Below are 24,156 nucleotides of genomic sequence, written 5' to 3' on the forward strand. Positions count from 1 at the left end.
AAAAAAAAACAAAACACAGCAATTATGCACAAATAAGTTGAAACAGACCTCTGTTGACACCCTCTCTCAGGGGCCTGGTGAGCAGAGTCGAGTCTCTGGCTTCCACCCTATTTGGTTTTGTTGTATTTAGTTTGTCTTTATGTTAATTTCCCTTTTAGTTATCTGAAAGAAAGTTGTTTAGTTACTTATGTGTGGTCTCCCCTCCTTTGTCCAACTGTGAACAGGGCTGTGACATTGGAGTACAAATTTAGTCAGAAACAGCTCATAGCCATTGAAAACCATAACTTACACACCTCCCACGGGTTATTTTAATAACTTGATTACAAACAAAGTTAACAAGCAAGATGAAAAAGGTTATTAAACATAACATAAAACATTCATTCTACTAATATAATTGCACCATATAATTATATTATATTATGCAATTATAATAGTATTAGTATATTATTATTATATTGCTTTCATACAAATAAAACTTAAGAAAAGAAAAGGACAAGACAAGTGTATGTACTGGATGTACTGGATGTACTGTAGTGTATGTACTGAAAACAAACAAGCAAGAATTTAAACTGGAAAAGAAATTATTTCATTATGCTCAACTGTGGTGATATTCTTTTTTTCTTTTCTTTTTTTACTGTGTAACTTAAGCCAGCTAAACAGAGAAATCTATTTATCTTCAATTTTACTATTTTATTTTTTATTTTGAAGGATTTTACAGGAAATGAAAGGCTGGTATATATAAAATGGTTTCTGAATTTACACTAATAAGTTTTTTAAGCGCTGCCCTCTTCTGGTCACAGTGAGGAACTGTAACACGTCGTAAATTAGCACCTTACACAGCGTTAACTCCTTAAGGTCAGCACATTGGGTGTTAATGTTAATGTGTACAGATTGTTGATGGTGCATTTTTTCTAAAGAACATTGATGACTTTAGGAATAGTAAAAATTCTATTTTTTAAGTGTTTTTTTTATTAACAGTTTCTTCTTCTCTGAAGGTTATGTTTACTGCCCCCCCTCCCTCACAGTGAGGAACTACATCACTTCAAGTCAAATTACACACGAAACACTTCCCGCTCAATACTTACTAAATAAATGTGATTGGCACGCAAATGACAGCATCAGAAATAGATCAACTTTGCTGAAAACGAAATTTTTTTTAGAGGTAACGTATTTAGCACTGTCGCATTTCCAAAACATTATGTCAACACACCATACACTGAAAGATGTACCACCTCCGGTCAATACTTTCAAAATAAACCTAAGTGATCAAAAAGCGTTTACTGTTGAATGAACAACGATGAAATTATCATATTCGTTGTTTTTTGGTGTTCAAAGCCGGGAACTAAATCTTTAAAATCTTTAACTATCTTTATAACACAAAACAACAAAGAGTATATGTTTAATTTCCCACGGCACCTGAAAGCATCACTCCACACCCGCTTACGTTAGCCGGAACCAGGAAGAGTTGTGCTTGTTGTGAGTTGTCGCTGTGGCTTTTGCTGCTGCTGGTTTCTGATTCCTCCTGGCTCAAATGGCGAGCTCCACGGGTCCGGCTCGGGCCGGTCCGGGACTCTGGTCCTCGGTGCTGCTACTGCTGGTGCTGACGGGGCTATGTGGGCCAGTCAACGCCGTGTCCGAACCGGGGAAATGGATCCTGAACGTCGACAGTGTGAGTATTCCGTTTACAGCAGCAACCTGACCTGACCTGGCTTGTACCGGACAGTTTCACACATTAACCGGGTCAGAGAAGGAGATAGAGAAACGACAGCCTTGTTTAAACGTGTTGTAACGTGGTGGATGTCTCGCCATAGCATCGGAACTCCATTGAAACACGCTGCGCGGTCGCACATTGCGCTGCGCCAGAAACATATTAACAGCGTTATCTCAAGAGACAAACCGTTTCAATAAACTACGCAACACACCTTCTTCACTGATCGGCGTGTGTCCTGACACCTGCTCAGGTGTGAGAATATCTGTTTTTAATGGATTCATAGAAACCTCTCTCTGCTACAGTCTGTACATATTGATTTAATCAGGTTTAATAAGTCGATAATAAACACTGTGTGTTATGTGCAGATGAGCATTCACAATGATTGTAATTATATTCATAGTAATAATAATAATTTAAGATCCAACTAATGATTATATTCAGTATCCGTTGATTATTTACTCACCACATTGATTAATTGTCTATTCAATAAAATGTCCAAAAATAGTGAAACATGCTAATAGTGACGTTCACCTCTCTCTTTTTTTTTGTTTGACCAAAGGTGCAAAACCTAACGACATTTAATTTATTATCATTTATAATAAAAAGCAACAAATCTTCACATTTTAGAAGCTAGAATCAGAAATATTTTGGTGTTGTTGCTTCAAAAATCCAAATAGTTGCTGATAAATTTTCTTTCCATCAAATAACTGATTAATTTAGTTAACACTGCAACTCAATCCTCTCTAGTATAATACTACTACTACTACTACTACTACTAATAATAATAATAACCTAATATCCAACTGATTATATTCACTATAGATTCACTTACAGGTCATTCTCACGGTCTCAGCTCTAACAACACAAATTGTGATAAACATAGAGCTGAAATTATAAGTCATTGTTCATTTAGTCAGTTGATAGAAATTTATTCTGCTATTTTTTTGATGACTGATTAATTATTTCAGGCATTTTTCAAACATAAATGCTGACATTCTCTGGTTCCTGCTTCTCAATTATTAATTTATAATAATTCATTACTATAAGTAAGTATTATAGTTAGTTGTAGCCTCACAGTAAGAAGGTACTGGGTTCAAACCCCTGTGCAGCCGGGGCCTCTCTGTGTGGAGTTTCCATGTGTGGGTTTCCTCTAGGTTAGAAATGTAGGTTAGGTTAACTGGTGACTCTAAGCTGCCTGTAAGTGTGAGTAGTCCTTTGTTTCTATATGTCAGTTCTACGCTAGACTGTCGACATGTGCTGGGTGTACCCTGCCTCTCACATAATGTCAGCCGGTGCTGCCCTCAGAGGATAAGTGCTGTAGTTAAAGGCTGGAGTTGCAGCCTTACACCTTTCATCAACATATTTTCATTGATATTCTTCCTGAATAAATAATCTTCTTACAAATATGGTTTGAATTTCAGGCAGAAATCTCTTTCACAAACAGGTAGCATCGTGGCCTGAAGCTGGAAGCTTTGCTCATTTTCCACTTCCCACTCCTGCGGTGTTTGTCTTCACAGACTTGTTCTTCAAACAATAAGTCACACTCAGGACAGAGATTTAAAGTCTTTAACAAACTCTCTGCATGAACAGTGTGGACAGACCTCAGTTCATCTTCACTGCAGGTTAAACCTTGACATTGTAACTGGAGTTTCCATGATGTTTTGATATCTCACTGTTGGAGGTGTGTTTCACTGTCCTGCAGTAGTAGATAATACTCATTTGCTTCTAAATACAGAGAGAAAAGCCTTGGAAAATGTTTCAGCTGATCATAAAGTTTTACAGTGTTAGTCACATTATGTAAAAAAAATCCCACACTGCCTGACTGAGGCTCGTCAAACAGAGGAGCACCTCTGTTTCATTTTGATCATTATTAGAGGTCTGAAGAGGAAACGGTAAATTTTTCACAAGAACAAACAAAAGAAAAGTCTGACAAATAAACCTAATTTTGTGTAGCAGAATTGTACTTTTTATTGTTGGCACCTTAACCCGCCCGTTGACACACCACACACTTAGTGACAGGCCACCAGTCACAGTTAGTGACTGGTGGCCTGTAACTAAGTGTGTGCTGTGTTTTTATAAGGTTTCAGCATGAAGAAAGATCAGGTTTAGTAATTGCTGCTGCATCTTAAGCGCTGGAAGGATGTGATATGTTTCCTGAGGTCTGATCATGTGTTTGTATGTTTTTTTTCTCCAGGAAACTCTGAAAACTCAGAAGTACTTCTACTTCACTAAAACTCTGTTCAACAGCAGCTTCATCCATCTCAGATGTGAGTAGATCCTGCTGGAGACAGAACGATTCTTCTTCTTACGTTTGTTTTTGATGCCTTTAAAGGAGCAGTCCCACATTTTTGGAAATCCACTTGTTAATAACAACAGTTTGTGTGTGTGTGTGTGTGTGTGTGTGTGTGTGTGTGTGTGTGTGTGTGTGTTTTGGCAGTGGAGAACTGTAACTCCTCATCTCCTGTCCGTCTGAATATATCCTGGTATCTGAGGAACTCACACTGCTATGATGAGGTCTTCGGCATGGATGTAAGACACACTCTCGTCTACTGTACTCTACTGAGTTCAATACAACCTAAACTTGCAGATCCAGATTTGTAGATGTGGTTTGGTCCCATTTTGTGCCTATAGAAGAGTGGTTCTAAAAATCAGGATTTCAGCAGCAGCTTGGAAGTGGCTGCTGGTTAACATGTAGTCTTAATGGACCATGTTTCAGTCACTGTTTCAAACTTGTTCTGTTGTCTTGACAACAGAAACAGAAAAAACATGTCAATGACAGCAGCTTCATTTTGAATTCAGCTGTATTAAAATACTGTATAAAGAGAACAGATAAGGAGCTGAAACCAGCTGATACTAGACTAAATGCTAACACGAAGCAGTGACATCTTGAATATGCTAATTAGTGTATTATGTCATCTATTGACTTTTCCAGCAGCTTTAGCGTCTTACATTGAAAGTAGCTGGACTGGTTCCACAACAGTTTTCAACTTGTCATCATTTCACTCATTGACCCTACATGGTCCAGACTTCTGGTAGGTCTGGACCAAGATCAGGCTCAGCTGATATATATATATATATATATATATATATTTTTTTTTTGCCCTCCATATTCCCAAAAAGTGAAACAGATTCATGTGATTCATCAACAAATCTGATTGTTAGAGTTGAACTACAGAAAATCATGAAAGACAATTTTGACTATCAATCATTGAGTCAAAGTGAAAATCAATCCAATTAATTTACATGAATCTAATTGTTTTATGTTAGGACGTATGTTATTTTGAATTACCTTCTTATGGCCATTGTTAAATCATGTAATTGATTTCATATCTTGGGACCCATCATGTTTAAATGAATAACACGTCTGTGTTGTCTCTCTCTTTGTCTTTTATCTTTTGCTGTTTATTGTTTGTCTGCAGCTGAAACAGGCGGAAAGTTTTTTCAGGTCGATGGAGGTCAGACAAAGAGGAGGAAGTGGATTCTACGTTTTTCACGAGTATCCTAACATCGACTGCCAACCACACAGCACTCCCCACTTGGTCTCTCTCTCTCTCTGTCTCTCTCCTACACACACGGTGCATACACTGACACAATATGGTGATTGTGTTAAAAATTGGGTGCGTTTGTTTTACATTACAGTTCGGCCTGCAGACGATGGACGTGAGGACACGGCTGACAGAACTGCCGCAGCAACCGGTGAGCCACACTCTCTGCCTCTCTCCGTCTCTGGACTTGTCTGTCTCACCCAGACCTGCACGTAAAAAGAAGCAGCAAATAACAGTTTGAACTATTTTGCTTTGCACTAAACTTGGATCCTGAGCGGGTTTGACAGCTCACACTTATTATATTTACATTCCTTGATTTACTGTGTGATATGAGTCCTGCAGCGCTACGGTGCATTTCTAGAACTGCAGTTACATCCGGATGACTTCTCTGTCGCCTTGTCTCATAACTGAGAATAAGACTACTGCTGAGGAGTCATCTCGTTTGCATTCATTCATTCATTCACGGTATTTCAGCAATAAACTCTTTTTACACCAAAATCAGCACGTATATACTAAAAAAAAAGCAGATTGACTCTTTTCACACAGCCAGATGAGTTTTCCTTTCTGTTTGAGAGGACACACACAACTGCAGGGAGCAGCATCAACATCATCACTTGCAGTTACAGAACACCCAAACACACCCACACACATGGACGCAGATTCAAAGAGTGAGCTGCTAGCTGCCATGCAGACTGGTAAAATGGGTCTGTCACATTGGTGCTCCTGTCAGTGCAGGGGTAACAGTTAGGGAGTTCGCCCGGATGTTGTGTTTACATCAAAGCCAATTGGAGCCAGAGCCAATAAATACCTGTGACTACTGCAGAGTCATTTGACCGGGGAGTAAATGCAGATTGTTACTTTTTCCACTGCAGAGAAAAGCCTGATGTTAGCGAGTGTTACTGGGTTTTTTTGACCAGTGGAAAGGGGAAGCTAACCAGGTTTTTTTCCCCAAATTGCTTCACGTTTTCATTTTCTGTAATCTCCACCAGAGGTCGGCCAATCACAGTTCACATTGTCCTCACTTGATATCTCTGTAGCAGCTGTAGCCCTGACTACATTTTTGAGTAGGTGCAACTTAGCTCTGGTGTAGCTCTGGATTTTGTGCATGTAGCCACTGCAGCTACAGAACAACCCCTTAACACACAACTATCAATGCAGTTGTACAGTTTCACAGGTGAAGTCCAGTGATCCAGCATCATTTGCTGTCACATGGTAGGTGTTAAAACTCCTTTCCAAACTCTGCAGGTCTGTTAACAGTCATCATAGCTCTGGGTCTTTATTCACACACTGTCTGGTTTGTCAGGTATGATCATATTCTGAGCTCAGTTTTTATTGCAGTATTCAACAAAAGCCTGATTATTAATAAGCATTGCATAGCCTTCGTTTCTACTAAATCTACCCATTTCCATCTCAACACACACAGGGCAACAGGAACCAGAACGCTGTCATGGATCATGGCATCCTTCAACTAAACCCATAAGACCATATTTATTGACATGTTGTTTTTGTTTCCTTTGTTTCAGGCAATCACAGAGAAGACTTCAGGCAGGAGGAGGAGAGATGTGGAGCCTCCAAAACCAAAGGTCCACATGTGCAACTCACACATACAGCAAATCAGAAAGCAGAGCACACAGTAAAACACAAAAGATGATTTCGTTGTCCGTGTACTACTTTTTCAGATGTGCAGAATCTGCTTTACATTATAATCATTCTTATACAAATGCTGTTTAAAAAATTGCTTACATTGTTCATTTTGGGTCTTTTGATAAATGACAACTTATGGCAAAAAATTACAACTGTCACCTCCTACTATATAGCGAACAGTCACATGCTGAGGTTCTCTACTGACATATTTGTACGAGGCTTTTGGAGCGACAGTGTGTAACGGCCCTGTCCATTTGTTTAGAGATAATGCTCATTTATCACCGTTACTGTAAATGTGCCGGTGTTAGCCAGCTGGCTCATTTTCAACTGCAGTACTGAGGCGCAATGTTTCAAGAACCATCAACTCAATGAGATTTAAAACAACATCATAGAAGACAGGAACAACAACAATGAGAAATATCAAACATGTAAACACAGGTGACGCAAAGCAACTGGAAACAGAAACGTTAGGACGCTAATACAGTGACAAACACTATTTCAGTACATACAGCCATGTAACAACACACAACCTTTAACATACTGACATGCAGAGCAGCAATAAACAGTAGTTATAAACACAATAGAGTAATCAATATGTGGTCCTTTTAATAATATCGAATATTGCAATAATTCCCACGATATGCAGTATTTTCCATAATAATACAGTAGGGCTACACAATATGCAAAGAAAATCCTATTGTCATTATTTTGACAAATATTGTGATTTCAATCGGAATGGTAGTTTTTGCATTTTCACTGAAAAAAATTCAAAATTTTGCTTTTTGTTGGTCTTGTACCAAACAAACACTTTGCACTTGGCCATATTTTGATTTCGATTGTATTTGGTACAAAACAACACGGCAACACAGAATTGTAAGACACAATTATAAGAGAACTTATCAGTTTTATAATAAAATATACATTATATATATATATATATATATAGTACTCATACACACATATATACATACATACCCGACCAAGCTGTACACACTCACTTGTGATGTGTGTCCTGTGTCCCGTTTTGGGACTTAAACAGTGTGTAATTATCGCCCCAGCTCTCTCACAGCAGCAGGTGTGTGTCAGTGAGTGAGGTGTGATGCTTTCACCCTGACCACTCAGACCAGGCTTGGAGCAGGAGAGGGCCCGATGCAGAAAATTCTGTTATAATAATCATCTGCTTATAATGATCAGTTTGATCTGGGCAGACATGATCACTATGAATGGTTTCCATTGTAGTAAGTTTCAGACTCAGTAGTGCTGACATATACTGACAGTGTATGTTTCAAGGAGCGTATTTTTCTGCAGGTAGAGCACCAGAAGTTCTTGATCTAAATTTTATTTATAATTATGAAATGTTTGACTCAGCTGATTTTACTGCTCTCTCCCCCTCCATCTCTCTCTCAGGCTGCTGCACTAGAGAAGGAAGGTGCTTCAGGGGAAAAAGGAAAAGCCGCCCCTCTTAAAGAGGTGAGTCACACTGCTCAGCTGGATCAGCTAAACCTGCTTATTACAGCAGGTTGGAAAAGCAGCTTGTGAGAAGGAGGTTGCTGGTTTGAATCCTGGTATTACTGAACAGTATATGATCCAAGCCACAATGCCAAGCAGTGTCATCTCTGTTGACATTTTCCGCTGTGTTTTTGCACAGGTGGCTCATCACCCCCCCGTTGATGCGGTGGCCCAGAGCTGGGAGGACGGACCATACATGTTCATCCTGAACATCAAAGAAAGCAAAGACAACAGCCAAGGCCCTGAGTCTGCTAATCCCCCCACAACCTGGAGTCTGCAGTGTCAGTACACACTTAAACACACCTACACACACATTACACTCCTTTGGCCAAGACATTGTACTGTGCTACCTGTTTAACCATTAACCATCAGTGATGTTGACTCTACCAGCTCTGCAGCATTATTGGAAAGCTGGTGATGAAGCATTGAGGTGAAACTGTTCAAATACGAGGTTCCAGAGAACACCAGATGTTGTATTTAAAGAATGTGTTCACAATTTTTCAGCCCAGTGAATCAGCTCTGATCACTGAATCAGGTTTGCCTTGATGTACTTCCTAGTTTGCTTCCAATGTAAAAGACTGGGGACAGAATACAGACTCTGTGTGGTGTGTGGGTGGAGTCACAATCGGATGGGGTTGGTGACGGTTGATTACACTTTTTGAATGGAGCCCAGTCTCAGAATACACATGCAGCACGCTCTCATGTGCACCCTAAATGACAGGCACACAGAGAAGGAGGGTGAAGACACAGGCAGGGATGTTTTGACAGTCCACCGATGTGGCAGGACTTCTCCTTGTGCTTCTGATGGCCAGTTGGACCATGACAGATGGGTTGTTTTGTCAGTGTGTTGGTGAGAGAGAGTGAGAGGAGCTGAGTGAATCAATGGCCTGCACACAGCTCTACAATGAAGCAACATGGCAAAACACTAGAGATCTTGTATGTTCTTATGAAAAGTGTAAAAATATTTTGGTTCATTTTCATCGCAAGTTAGACTGTGGTGGGTGAATGAACTGGAAGAAGAGGGGTAGAGTAAGGGGAAATTGTCTACTAGTTATTAGATTGTGGATGGCATCCTTCTCTCGGGCGGATAAAAAGATAGGGGAAAAAAATGCTAAAATGGGCCAGATATACTTTGGCGTGTTAATATACCTGGGTGGCCCACCCAAGTTGAAGTCTAGCACAAAAATGTAATTTTGTATCAAACACACAGTAGTTTTGGAAGAAACCCACTTGATTTGACTGACTCACACCAAAGAATGAGGAATAGAGATTTTATTCTCTGTCTCTTACACTCAAAGTGCATTATCTCTTTCCTCTTAGAGCCAGCTGAACAGGAGAAATACCAGCAGGCTAAACCTGTTTTAATGTTCATATATAAACCAGTATGAGTCGACTGCTGGTTAGGGCTGCATAATATGCAATAAAAGAAATAAAAATTATATTGCTATTATTTTGGCAGACATTGCTATTTCACTTGGAATTGTCGTTTTTGCATTTTCATTTTCGCTGAAAAAATAATAAAAATTATGATGATGTGTTTTTTTTTTTTTTTGTTTTTCTTGGTGGTCTTGTACCAAACAGTCATGTTCCTTTTTGTCTGGAGAATATGATTTGTAAGTCAGGGCATCTCTGTAGCACCACAACACTTATGGTGCTAACAATGTGCAACAATGTTGTGACACATTTTACCTTTATCATAAAAATTGATATACATATTGCGATTTTGATTCGATTTTGATTAATTGTGCAGCCCTACATCTGGTTTAAGAAAGACTTGAAAAGTTGTGAACCTAATCCTTTTAAGGTTTGGGCCAGAGACATCTATTATAGTTTTCACAGATGTTGACATTGTGACATGTTTTTGCACCCATTGAAAATACTTGCATGTGTTCTGACATTTTTCAAATGATATTTCATGTAAATTTTAGTACAGAAAAGTGCTGGGCAGTGCAAACTTTAGCCCACAGTAAACTTACACTGAAAAGAGTAAAGCTATTCAAATGTTTGACTTTGACTCCATTAAAAGTACGGGTGTGAAATATCATTCTGCTGACTGCTCCGGTGCACTTCGTGGTTCATTCATGGTCAACTTGCTCACAACACTGAAATTCATGTGTTTCAATGGAGCATGACGGACATTTTTGTAAGTTGCAGATCAGCTCTGGGCGTTCTCTAGAAGTTCATAATAACATGACACGTTAGTGACGAGTTTGTCTGATGTTGTCTGTTTGTGTTTGCAGTGCAGATAAGCATGAAGGGTCCACATGACTACATATCAGCCTCTGAGTGGCCTCTGATGGTGGTAAGCGCACTCACACACACACACACACACACACACACACACACACACACACACACACACACACACACACACACACACACAAGAAAAAATCAAACATTTCATATTCAGTGAATCAAAGGATGAGTCTGGTCTTATATATTTTTTGATTGTCAATAAATCCATCTCTCATTACTTTCTTACCCTGTCTGTAGATCTCATTTTAAAGCTAATTACTTACTTGTTGCTTACTGGAAATGTGAAGATTGAAAAACAGTTCACAAATGTATAATTTCATTTTTAAAAAAGGCTCAGTTATTTCTGATAATAGCTGGTCACTGTAGTTTTAGTAAATATTACTTAAACAGGCGCAATAAGAAAGGAAAAAAATAGGACAAGAAAGATATAGAACATCAGCAGACTTGTTCTTTAAAGGTCCATATAGTTTAAAGGTCTCTGTCCATGTGTTGTTTGATTATAAAGCAGGTCTAGGTTCTATATTAATACTGTGAAAGTATCAAAGCCTCAGTCCACAGAGAAATGCACACAGCCTGTATTCAGAAACTGAGCCTTAAAACCAGCCGTCAGGACTTCTGGAACTTTGTGATGTCACAACAAAGCAGTCACTGCTCTCAGCCACGCCCCAGGCCCTGCCCACCCAGACCCACCATCCAACCTTGCAGATTTGGTTTCTGAGTGTTTTACCTGAAATACGCTATATTTTTACTGGATCATTCAGAAAACAGTCAGCCAGTCAGAAGAGAGGTTCAGGTTCTCTTCTGATTGGCTCACTGACCTGTTGTTACTAGAGCTCCAGAGAGAAACCTGAGAGAAGAGATGTAAAAATACATTGAGATGGATTTTGGTTCTTAAAACCACAAATATATCTTCTTATGGATCAACACTTCAAATAAAACACTGGAGAAGAGGAAAATATGGAGCTTTTAAAGTTAAAGTAATTTAAACTCATGTCCAAGCCTCCTTTCTGAGAGCACCTGAGAATATATTACTGTTGACAAATTCACTTTTGTCACAGATGTTCTCCCGGAGTCAACACTATGTCTTTGATTCTGCCTCCAGTTTTACATGGTGATGTGCATCGTGTACGTGCTGCTGGCTGTGCTGTGGTTGGTTCTGTCGGCTTGTTACTGGAGGGATCTTCTCAGGATCCAGTTTTGGATTGGAGGAGTCATCTTCCTGGGCATGTTGGAGAAAGCTGTTTACTACGCTGAATTCCAGAGCATCAGATATGACGGCTTGTCAGGTAGGTGTAAAACACGCAGAGGTGATATTTGTTGATGAACACAGTGTTCTGGGATTAATGAATTGTACTGTGTCTTCCTGCAGTGCACGGGGCAGTGGTGTTCGCTGAGGTGCTCTCTGCGGTGAAGAGGACTCTGGCCAGGGTACTGGTGATCATTGCCAGTCTGGGATACGGCATCGTCAAGTAGGTTTTCACCTGCCGTCTGGGATTTGTACTGTAACATCCTGAGGGTTTCTTGTATTTTAATGAGGGCTGGCAAGACTATAGAGGTTTTAGAGCCATAACTAATGATCAGTTTCACTTGATCCAAGAAATGTCAACGAACATGTCATCAGAGTTCAGATTGTTTGTTTTACATGACAAAAAAAAACCTGCCAAGTTTTCAATCTTTAAACCAAAAAGCAGCAAGTAAATGATCACATTTTCATTTTCCACTTATTGGGGCCCAAACACTCTGCCTCTCTCACACTCTGTATCTCTGTATCTCTCCATCAGGCCCAGGCTCGGTGCCTTGCTTCACAGAGTGGTCGGAGTGGGTCTGCTCTACCTGATGTTCTCCATCATCGAGGGAATATTACGAGTCAACGCTGTAAGTCTGTGTGTGTGTGTGTGTGTGTGTGTGTGTGTGTGCGTGTGTGCGTGTGCGCGCGTGCGTGCGTGTGCGTGTGCTTGTGTGAGCATGTGTGAGCAAGTGTGTGTGTGTGTGTGTGTGTCTAACCTGTCTTTCCCTCCAGGATCGAGGAGACAACACCAGCAGTAGAGTTTTGTGTGACATAGTGCTGGCCTTCACTGACGCCTGTATTGTCTGGTGGATATCCTTTAACATGAGCACGCACACATGTTAACACACACACACACACAAGGATAAAACCACGCAGAGAGATCATATCTGAACCAAAACTTAAAGATTTATAAACATGCAGACAAACTAACAGCCCCGATCAAACAATAGAAATTGATAAATAAAACCAAAATAAAAGCCCTATCCACACAAATATCCCAAATAATTAAAACAATAAAATATATAAACTTTTTATTATAGACTGATGGCTCTTTACGTAGCCTGGAGCAGCTCTCTCAACACCTCAACTTCCTCCCACTTTCCATATCACTGCCACAAAATAATGGCATGCACAGTTACACCCCTCCTCCCAGAATGTAATGTTTCACGTTTGCTCTAGTGCATCTGCCAGTGATGATGCATAATAGTGATGATAAACTATTGAGTGTATATGAAGTTGTTTTTACAGAACCAGTGGCTCTCAGAAATAATCATACTTAAGACCACTCATCATCTCACTAGAGACTTTCTAACTCATGTAACAGACAAATCTGGGCTGAGGGTGTAAAGAAGTAAGCCATCTTTACTGCCAAGTGGTTTGCCACTTATCTGTGTCTGGCTGAGCTGGGTGCTCCACATACATTTCTTGGCACAGGATACCACATTAATAAATTCATGTGTTTTAGATTTTTATTTAATGTTTCTCATCTGACAGTTCAGAAATCATGGATTGCAAATGTGTTGGTTTATAATCGTAATCCGGCTGGAAATGCTGACTGGGTGTAATTACCACACAACCAACCCGTGGTCAGACAGGACGTTTTGACAGAGTAGTTTGACGAATTTCAAACTATTGTTTTGAAACTGAAAAAATGGTTCATGTGTCAGCGCCAGTGCCAGCGCCAGCTTGTGGATGCAATATCTCAGTAACACTTTGATGGAACAAATTTGGCACAAACATTCACCAGGAGTCAAAGGTCATGGTTTTGGCCTTTGAACACAATATCTCCATAGTGCCTTGAGGGAATTTCTTCAGATTTTGTACAAACAGTACTATAAGTAATACAGTGTGACCTCACAAAATGCTTCTTAGCCATTAGTCAAAACTTCACGCAACAATTATGACATAGTTCACGATTCATGATTTTATTTGACTCTGGATAAACAGCCATGTAAACTGAAACTAGTCTGAGTGGAGGAGGCAGACAACCACCAGGTAATTCTAGTTCACTTTATTTCATCTACTGCAGGAGACTGTGTGTGCTTACACTCACAGTGTGTTCAGTTCACCTCTGCCACCACAGTAAAGCTGCGTTTACTGAGTCATTGTTGTTATAAAGTCACAGATTCTGTGATAGAATGTTCTAAACTCACAGTCCACTCACAACCTTTGTCCTCAGCTGTGTCTGTCAATGAAGAAGGACTTGGAAATATTTGATCACAGATATGTATCAAGATTAAGAATGAATCTCTATGATATAAAAAAAACTAGAGACCATGTTGTGATGGGTTCATGGGATCACACCAACTGTGACGCTCATTAACATGTTGATGTGTCGGATCTCTGCCTTCATTTTGATCTCAACTACACACCTCTGTGGTACAGCTGCAGCTACAGTAGGTGTCTCCAGCACCACATTTTGCCATGATGACACACACACACACACGCACACGCACACGCACACGCACACGCACACACACACACACACACACACACACACACACACACACACACACACACACACACGCACACGCACACACAGACACACAGGCTTCATATTTCACCTGCTGCCACAAGAGGGAGACAAAAGCCTAAAACCTGTTTGTCCTCTGTCTGTCTTTCCCCCTGGGTTGATGCTCCTCTCTGCACGTTTGGTTCTGTAAAGTTGACTTCAGGAATTTCTTTGCTGTTTTGTTGTGTTTGTCTTTGTTTGTTGGGTGGGCGGGTGTCACTCAGCCCACCCACCTGGTGCCCCACGTCAGCCAAAACAAACTAAGAATGACCAGTAGCTGCTGTTTGATCTGTGGTACGGTGTGTCTGCACTTCCGTTCTCCCTTCTCTCATCCCTCTTTTATCCTTTTACTCTCCCTGTTTTACCCGTCCTCTTTCCCTCTCTTTCATACAACCTGTCACTCTTTTTCCTCCACCCTGCCTTCTTGCCCTCCTTTTCTTGCTCTCCCTTCTGTGTATTCCCCACTCCCCATCCATTCCCCTCCCTTTCCCCTTCTGTCTTTCCTTTTTTCTGTCTTTAGGCTGAAGACGATGTAGTTCTCCTGGCTGCTATTCCTCTGGCTGTGCTCGACTCTACCCTCTGCTGGTGGATATCCGCTAAAGCTCCTTCCCCCTTTTTAGTACCTCAGAAAGTTTGTTTTTCATCCCTTTTCATTTTTGTCCTATTTTTCTGCTTTGTTCGTCTTCGTGTATTCGTCTGTATTTAGTAGAAACCATGAGCACTGAATTTTAATGTCACGTAATCAACAATTAAATTAAGTTTAACTTAGTGATACATGAACAGTTTAAATATATGTTTGGCTGTATTTTTCAAATGTTTATATTCATTTGGGAAAACATTAGGAATGATAAATTCCTGCAGCTGAAACTATAAGTAGAATTACTTGTTTGCTGCAGTTGCCGTCTCTCCTTGAACTCCTTGAAACAACCCAAGACCATTTGAAACCGTGCCTCTTGAACACACCTAGGTTTGGCTTCACTTGTGACCTAAAACAGAAATGAATGATGAATTTGTCCAGTTATTGTGTTTATTTTTCTCTGGCGTTGATAATCCTTGACTGTGTCGTCACATCTTTGTGAGTCTGGCTCAGACCATGAAGCTGCTGCGGCTGAGGAGGAACGTGGTGAAGCTCTCTCTCTACAGGCACTTCACCAACACACTCATCTTCGCCGTCATCGGTATGAAAAATAATCTGTGTTTTAATATTTGCCGAAACTCATTTCAGGTCTTTGAAGCGTGTGTGTGTTTGTGTCTTTTACAGCATCGGTCATCTTCATCATCTGGACAACCAAGACCTTCAAGTTGTCTAAATGTCTGTCTGTGAGTACTTGAGACTTTGGACTTAAGCAGAAACTGTGACAGCTCAGGTCACGCAGTTTGTTAGAAAGCTTCATTGGTAAAACTTCTTCTTTTATTGATTAATTTATCTTTTCTCTGATTATAAAATTATAAAAAAAGATAAAAACTCTTGTGTTTTTTTGCGAGGTGGTTTTGCCTTGTACCTATCAGAAGACATGTGAGTGATACTGATGTATTGGGAGTTGCCTAAAGATAACCATAAAACCATGAATCATGCTTTGGTTGAAGCGAGTGGATGTTGTAGGAAACTTTTTGCAGTTACGTTCAATATGAACATTTTTCCACTTTGCTGATAGAGGCATTACTAATTTGTAAAAAGTGTTAATAAAAAACAGTAGCAGAGTCAGATTTTCTGTTGAAAGTGGTCGCCCGTATACTTCATATTCTGGGTGACAGTGTTCATACATTTGTATCTGGAATAAGTTCTGATTTTAGTAGTTTTCATTATTGGTGTTTTTTATGAAAGTCAAGTATTAATTAACACTTAACTTTCCCATAATACTTGTATAACACAGAAAGAGCTTCTGTTACCCTCTGTTAGAACTTTTCAGCATAAATGCACACCTGCCTGTGTGGCAGTGTAATCCATGACTGACTGAGTGACTGAGTGATCATAGTTCCACCACTGGTCAGGCGAATGCCACATTACTGAGTTGGAGTTTCCTCATTGTTTGCTGCTCTTTCAAAATGATTTGAAACAAACAGCTTCTATCATGGGGCACACAGTCTGCAGTGTTGCCAACAGTAAAACATGTAAATGAGAACAGATTTATTGTGAGTTCAGATGTATTAAAATAGTGTATATGTGAGCACAGAGAGGAGGAGAGAAGAGAACAGATAAAGAGCTGAAACCAGCTGATACTAGACTGAATACAATTACAACACAATGATGTCGTAGTTGTTTTCAGTGGTTACAAAACAATTTTCAACTACGTCCCCAGTTTCACACGTTGGTCCAGACATACACCAGGTTTTGACCCAATTTTGTTATTTGATTTCTTTTTTTTCATTCTGTCTGGGAGGTAATCAGCCAGCAGAGAATGCAAATGCACAAATGCATTTCATCTTCAGTCTCCTCTCCTCTGAATGAACATCTTGAGTGCTTTTGAAGTATTTTCATTAAACATGTCTCTCCCTGTCTGTAGGACTGGAGGGAGCTGTGGATAGATGACGCGTTCTGGCGCTTCTTGTTTTCCATCATCCTATTGGTCATCATGTTCCTATGGCGACCGTCGGCCAATAACCAGAGGTAGGGGGACGTGTGTCGGGCCTGTTGCTGTTACTTTGACAGATTCTCTGTGTTGAACTGTAAAGTAAAGCCAGTTTCTCTGTCTCTATAACAGGTATGCCTTCAGTCCTCTGGTGGATGAAGAGAGTGAGGAAGAGGAGAAGGAGCCCATGATGAACGAGGCTTTCGGTCAGAAAATTGCACACTCCCACCCTTTCAATCTCTTTCTACTTTCCACCCTTACTTGTTTCCTCCTTCCTTCCCTTCCTGTGTTATTTCTGTCTCACTTCTCTCTTCCACTATTTAGTTAGTTAGTTAGTGAGTTAATTATTAAGTTGACCAGTTAGATAGTTGGGGACACACAGCTCAAAAAAAACATAAAGTCATTAAATCTGCTCCCTTCATTAGTTCAATTAGTTTTACTGCTCAATTAACTAACAAACGTATTTACTTATTTATAACATAAAGAACATGTTTATAAGTAATGTATGTAGTGGAACCATCTTCAGTGTGTGATCTGTTTTCAGTGAAATGTACATCATCATCTCAGTGTCTTCTGTCTCCTTTATGTCTGCAGAGGGGATGAAGATGAGGGGCATGAAGAACGAGACCAACGGCACAGCCAAAGCCAACAAAGTGGTGAGTGACGGCAAAATGCTTTTTGAGTTCAGGTCAGAGGAATGAGTGTAGGACCAACAGAAGCATCTGAACACATTAAAACCATAGTTGTTAGTCCGCTGTCATTTCGGCTGGACCACAAGAGCAGGGCCAGTCCTTTCATGGGGAATGTCTCTGACTGACTGACTGACTGAGTGACTGAGTGACTGAGTGATCATATATCCATGATACTGACGGTGAAATGAAACGGTTGCTCTTTCAGATTGATTGGAAAAGCAACAGTTTCATTTTATATTAGGGGACATTCAGCGGCTGCAGTGTTGCCACTTAGCACATTTGTCACTAGATATAGAGACTTTTTTTCAAACAAGACTGGGTGTAAACCTGGTTCATGACTGGACCGTGTATGGATGCCAACTGTGGGCTTAGGGCTGCGCCTCTTGTTACGGGCAGTCTACAGAGACGCTCTGGTTTCCCTGTTCTGTTGTCTGACAACAGAGGAAAAAAACATGTCAATGAGAACAGCTTCATTGTCAATTCATCTGTATTAAAATACTGTATATGTGAGCACATATATGTTAGTGATTTACAACGGCTTCACAACAGTTTTCAACTATGGCCTCAATTTCACACATTGACCATATGTGGTCCAGACATATACAAGGCTTTGATCTGGTCTTGTTTCCATCTAAGATTCCAACGCTAATGTGATTATCTGTTATCTGTCAGCGGTTGTTTGTTTTCTGGTGCTGTGGTTGTGGTAGTGAGAGTCCAGTAGAGACGATGTATCATTAACTGAGATGGTGGGGGGGGGCTGGTCAGGTAGTTTCACGTTTAGTTTGATAACTGTTGGCGCTATGTAAACTCCTCACATGTTCTGCAGAAATATTGGTTTCTGAGAAGAGTTTCCAAACTGAGTGTTCAGAAAAGCTGCTGAATGAATACCTTTGATTACAGTTACAGTACACATATTAAATAGTAGTTACCCAGCTGTAACTCAACCATCAGTTTTGTCTTTAAACATGAATTAGCATTTATTTGATTACACTTTTTTTTTTCATTGATTCCTGAAGAGAAAACACACAACAACACTTAAATGTGATTTTGTTGTTTTTCCAGGATGAGGATCTGAAGTGGGTCGAAGAGAACATCCCGTCGTCTATGGCAGATGTGTAAGTTATCATGAGCATGAACTCAGCCCAGACCTGTTGATAGCAGAAATTATTACTGTACGGCATAATTTCAGATGTGATGCTGAGTCTTCTCTTCACAGCGCCCTGCCCCCCCTGCTGGACTCTGATGAGGTAAGATGTCTGCTTTTCTCACTTCATTAGTGAACTATGATGTAACAAACAGTAAGAGTAAGATTCAAATTTATAATCGTTGAGAATTAAATTTAATAAAAATATACAGTGAGCAAAATAGAAAACAAGACTAAAGTCAATCAGTTTAGAAGGTATCAGTTGTCCATGTTTACTGGTGGGTGAGCTGGACTTGAACATGGTAGCAACTGAAGACAATACACATAGACTGAGAGTTAGTCCATTAAATGAAACTAAGTTGTACACAGTATATTGAGTATTAAATGTGGCTATATTGGGCAAATTGCTCTTTATCTTAAAGAATCTCGTCAATCTATTGAAAATAAATGCCATTGTAGACATTAAAAGTAAACTTACATGTGCAGACAAACACACTTAAACAAAGACTGAGACACATGTTTTTTTAAGCACGCTCTTTTTCAATTAGTATTTCATGTCAGGTGGAGACAGAGGTGCATCTCCTCTAAACTACTAGAAAAGTACCAGAAAAACAGTAGAAATACAACCTGAGTACAAGGTGCAAATCTATTCAAAAACATAAAAGAAGAAGAGAAAATGGCAGCTTTGTAAAATAACAAGATAATAACAGCAAGTTTATTTTGTAAATACTTAAAACACAGATGAGGATGTTTGGTCCATTTGTCGTACTGAGACAAAGTATTAGACAATCTCCTCACGCAAGATTTGTATGTGCTGCAGGAGACACACACACACACACACACACACACACACTTATATTTGTTAGCAGCAGGGGGCGGCATACAATCAGTACAGAGCATCAGTTGCCACGGTTTTATCACACAGTTGTTTATCCTCGTCTCTGTTGTCATGGCAAGGAGAACAATGTGACGGTGTGACGTCAGTGTGTATGTGTGTGTGTGTTTGGTGTGTTGCTTCTGCTGCAGCTATTACTGGTCATCTTGAACACAGAATCTCTTAGTCACTGATTTGTCAGTGTCTGTATGTTTAACATTTGCTTGTGATTTTGTTCATCTCCTCTGTCAGCTGTTTATTCAGAGCATTTTCAAAATTATTTACTCTGATCTCTGAGTGGAAGCTCTTTAAGTGATCCAACAATCAACAAAGTGCCTCTTATGTAAACTCAATTTCTTATGTAAGCAGCTGTATGCACACTGAGAGATATTAAATCCATAGTAATATGAAGTACTCACACTGATGCCCTTTATACTCTGTGTTGTGAGGACAGAGAGGAGGAGGGAAGGGAGGGGATAGAACAAAAGAAGGAAGGAGGGAAGGAAGGTTTTGATTGACTCAGAACAAAATGTTGCTCATTTCAGATCCATTAGTCGTAACAATGAGAGTAATTTATGGGTTACACTTTTTTCCATCACGTTAATGATTTTATGTTTTAAACTGAAGCTGCTTGACGTGGGAGAGAACAGTAACTATGTAATGCTGCTCTCTTATTAGTGGATGAAATGAAGGGGAAACATTTGCCTTAACTCCCTGCTATTCATGTCCTTATGGCCGACTACGTAATCCGCTCCAGTTATTTAGGACACGGAGGAGACATCTCAACCTAACCTGCTCATTGTTCCCATTATGACAAATTATATAATTTATCCTGATTAAGGATGGACGTTGCTTTGCCCTGCCACCATCCCAATGATCAACCCAAGAGAAACTTCAGGTTTAAAAATGGCAAAACTCTGTGTTTTTCTTGGTATTAAAAAAAACAAAAACAAAGCTTTTCACTGGTATTTAATTTACAGCTGGCAACCTGCAACTTACCTGTAAATCCTTAAGTCCTCATGCTAGCGCTATACATGCAGACTAGTTTATGAGCACTGTATTGGGTCCAGTTTTTTTTTTTTTCAGATCTGGTGTCAGGTCGAGGAGTTATACAAATTCCATAAGCATCAACAAACGTTCCAACAGCATGCTGTAGATAAGCTGTAGATAATTATCATTAATTCTCTTATTAAAAGATCAAGAAAACTCTGTTGCTCTCTGTAGTCCAGTGTCTGCACTGACCAGGATCAAGTAGCTGGTGAACAGTAAGGTAGAAAAGTCGGTAGGCTCCAGCTGGTATTTGAGATCCATATTCAGTCAATTCATCGTGCTGTATCTATTGCTGCTGGCCTCACTTTCAGACAACGTGTACAGATCCCAGTACTGTATGGCTTCCTCTGTCTGTGTCTCCCAGCTCAAAGCCTGTTGCTTCCTACTGAAGATGGAAATCTTTAAAAACGCCTCACAAATACATCATTTCATTTGATTAAAAAAAAATGGGTCAGCAATTTCTTTCGTCAGCTGGCTGCTGTAGTTAATAGCAAATGTTAACATTGAACATTGGGGGGGTGGGCTAGTAGTAGGTGGAGGAAAGAGTGATTCAGAAAGTCTAAAACACTGAGACGTCACATCCATGATATAGCCTAACACTGAAGAGGACTCTGAAGGGACATTAACAAACCAACACGTTCTCGTTTCAGCTCGATCGGTGATGAATCGACTTTGTCTTTCTAGAGACATTTTTAGGGTTTTCCCCTTCACTTCAGTACAGTCAGAGTTTTACTGGAGCAGGATCTGGTGGCCATGAGTGGCCCTGCAGCTTAATCTGACCAACATTAGCTCTGCATGAAGACAAATCATGCAGCCCCCTTGTTCATTTGAAGATGCAGGGCCGCCTGGTTGGGCAGAGGTTGAACATGATGTGTTGTCATTTGACTCGAGCGCTGCATTGGCCAATCACACGAATGCAAACACCATATTTCTACTGCAGTGGTTCCCAACCTTTTCCAACTTGTGGCCCACTTGAAAATCTGCCAAAACTGTTGGTAGCCCACTTCTGACGTGAAACAACACGGTGACCAAATTATTATGTTCTCCGAGCACGTTCTATTTTGATGATAATGATCAGCATTCAGAAGCAGGGGAACATGTAGGAAGCTCAGTTTCTCTTTTTTCTTTGACAGGGGGATCATTTTTCTTTCGACTCTCTTTCCTTTTAATTCTTCCTGTTGCTAACCAGCTATCCATTTTGATTCTCTGGTTTTTGCCATGGATGTGATCTTTAGCGAGCAACCAGACTGAGACAGCAAACAAGTGCACACTGTGGTTCAAAAAGTTCCCGTTATTGGCTTATCACAATGACAGGCCTTTTTCAACAGTTTTTCAACATTTTAAAAATCATTTCATTCGAAAACATTTGAGAACATAAAATATAAATATATATTTTTTTATAATTACGTCTTTTCACCAAAATTGTAGTGTTTTGAAAATCATTTGTCAGCTCACTTCGCAGCCCACAGGTTGAAAACCAATGCACTACTGTTACATTGCAATTGTCCTGATAAAATCAGCATCACTATTCTAATACATATAAACCAGTGTGAGATGTTCAGGTGTCAGATAGTCCTGAAGACCTATGGATGTGTCACTCAGATTGGACTTCCTGTCCTGGCGGCAACACGCCCCCAACACTGCAGCCCCTTTTTTTCAATGCAGGGCTGTTTTGTGTCTGAACTCCTGCCAGGCTGTAACTGTATGTATTCCTTTGGCTTTGCGATGTCAACCAGCGCACCAGTCAGACATATTAACACTAAACACTAAACAAGCAGCGATGACCTCTTTGCAGTAAATAAACCTAGAGCGTTCAGGATGTTTGTCAAGGACATGATATCTCTGTGATGCCACACCCCTGTCCACATACTTTTGTTTACTTTTGGTTTGGTTTGTACAAAGCCCATTAGTTCACAGGAAGGGAAGTCTGAATCCCGCAGCGTACCTTGATATTTGGAACAATAGTTTGCAGGTCCAGGAAGAAATGGTTTCAGGAGCATGTTAATAGACAAAGCACCAAACACTCAAAATGAGCCAGGTGGATCAGTGGACATAAATTCACCTGGTATCAGATGGTCAGATTTCTCAACTGCTCTTAACCAAAAAGCAATTCAAAACGATGGTGTGTTTCCTGTTGCAGGAAACCATGACAACCAAGTTTGAGATGTCCAAGATGGAGTGAAGCAGTAGAGGAAGGACAGACGAATGGAAGGAACACGGAGTAGCGGGAGTGTTTGAAAGACACGAGAAATGATACAGATGAATATCGGTGTACAAGGTGGAGTAAAGGAAAAGGATGGCTGATTAAATACACATGTGATGGGGGGGTGGACGAACTGATGGATGAAAGAGGGAACGCAGAGAAGAAGGAGTGTTTGCTTTACGGAGGCGGCGGTGTCGGTATGTGATTTAATCCCTGAATTTATGAGCTTTGTAAGCCTTGATTGTACATACACTGGGAGTAAAATGGATCACAGCGACACACAGTCCCTTTTTATTTGTTCTTTTTATTGCCTGTTTGTATTTATATCTCTCTATATATACAATATATTTTGACAAATCTGATGTTAATGAGGTTCTTTGCCTTCTCATCGTTTACATGCAGAAATGTGATTTTCAAATCTTGTGTCGTCAGACATGTTGTGTGTTCACTGTTGCCGTATCACTAGCTCCTCCTGTCACTGCTGTTGGGATTTGTTTTTTTTGTTTTTTTTTACATTGACAGTTTCATAGAGAGTAAAAACCAAAGCTGTAAATCAGAGAGAAAAAAAACATGGACGTCAATGAATATATGAAGTTTTTTTCTAATTCTTACGTTTTTGGACTTGAGGTTCGTCATTGACAGTGATTAGTGTTGTTCCAGCTTTGGTTCCAGTGCAATTTAGGCCATTAAATTGTTCACATTCAATTTCTCTTTTTAAACTTGCTGTTATTTTGTGTGTTTTGGCTTTGGAGTGAAAATGATTTGATTTGTTTTGTTCTTCTTTGTGTCTGTGTAAAGGAAATTTGGCAGATTTTTTGCAACAAAAAGCCAGAAAGGACAAATGTACTCCACCTGACAAATTTCATCCAAATTCTGGTTTAATTGTTAGCACTGGCTAACTGCAACTGTTGCACAAAGTGAGTTTTACCTTATGTCACTTTACATCCTCCTTGTTGACCTGGTGCGATCAGGTGACCTCTGTGGTCTCCTCAGTGTTTTAGTAAGTTGTTTGCAGAAACATGTTGAAGCATAAAACAGGCTGACAGTCAGTCAGTGGACAACATCAGACTGACAGCTCAGCCCGTTGAACTGTTTGCTGAGGCAGAGAACTCTGATTGGCTGTTCTACAGAGACATCGAATGAAGGATTTCACCAGTT

The 24,156-nt window shown here is 40.0% G+C and overlaps 1 protein-coding gene across 2 annotated transcripts; it reads left to right on the forward strand.

The window, feature by feature from the left end:
* Window positions 1-1,456: 1,456 nt before the first annotated feature.
* Window positions 1,457-24,156, forward strand: LOC111216824 (transmembrane protein 87A-like). Of its 2 annotated transcripts, none has more exons than XM_022738438.1 (21): window positions 1,457-1,669; window positions 3,906-3,978; window positions 4,149-4,240; window positions 5,131-5,250; window positions 5,351-5,407; window positions 6,780-6,839; window positions 8,308-8,370; window positions 8,549-8,690; window positions 10,650-10,711; window positions 11,768-11,951; window positions 12,035-12,134; window positions 12,447-12,540; window positions 14,986-15,054; window positions 15,535-15,643; window positions 15,727-15,785; window positions 16,970-17,073; window positions 17,168-17,241; window positions 17,630-17,691; window positions 18,790-18,842; window positions 18,944-18,974; window positions 22,936-24,156. In XM_022738438.1, exons 1-21 carry the CDS (start codon window positions 1,532-1,534, stop codon window positions 22,975-22,977), a joined length of 1,788 nt encoding a protein of 595 aa, XP_022594159.1. In that variant the 5' UTR covers window positions 1,457-1,531; the 3' UTR covers window positions 22,978-24,156. The 2 variants fall into 2 exon arrangements, with proteins under 2 accessions (XP_022594159.1, XP_022594158.1); XM_022738437.1 differs by lacking the exon at window positions 14,986-15,054 and adding an exon at window positions 12,686-12,763 and having other exon boundaries at window positions 1,458-1,669.

The sequence above is a fragment of the Seriola dumerili genome, unplaced genomic scaffold (assembly GCF_002260705.1).
Source record: "Seriola dumerili isolate Sdu_G_001 unplaced genomic scaffold, Sdu_1.0 BDQW01000036.1, whole genome shotgun sequence".
In the NCBI taxonomy this organism is placed as follows: domain Eukaryota; kingdom Metazoa; phylum Chordata; class Actinopteri; order Carangiformes; family Carangidae; genus Seriola; species Seriola dumerili.

Bases quoted from the DNA above. Each gene is read 5' to 3' on its own strand.
- LOC111216824 (XM_022738437.1), top strand. From the start codon at position 1,532: ATGGCGAGCTCCACGGGTCCGGCTCGGGCCGGTCCGGGACTCTGGTCC. The intron at 17,074-17,167 runs GTAGGGGGACGT...TCTCTATAACAG, and splicing joins CCGTCGGCCAATAACCAGAG to GTATGCCTTCAGTCCTCTGG. The intron at 18,975-22,935 runs GTAAGATGTCTG...TTCCTGTTGCAG, and splicing joins CCCTGCTGGACTCTGATGAG to GAAACCATGACAACCAAGTT.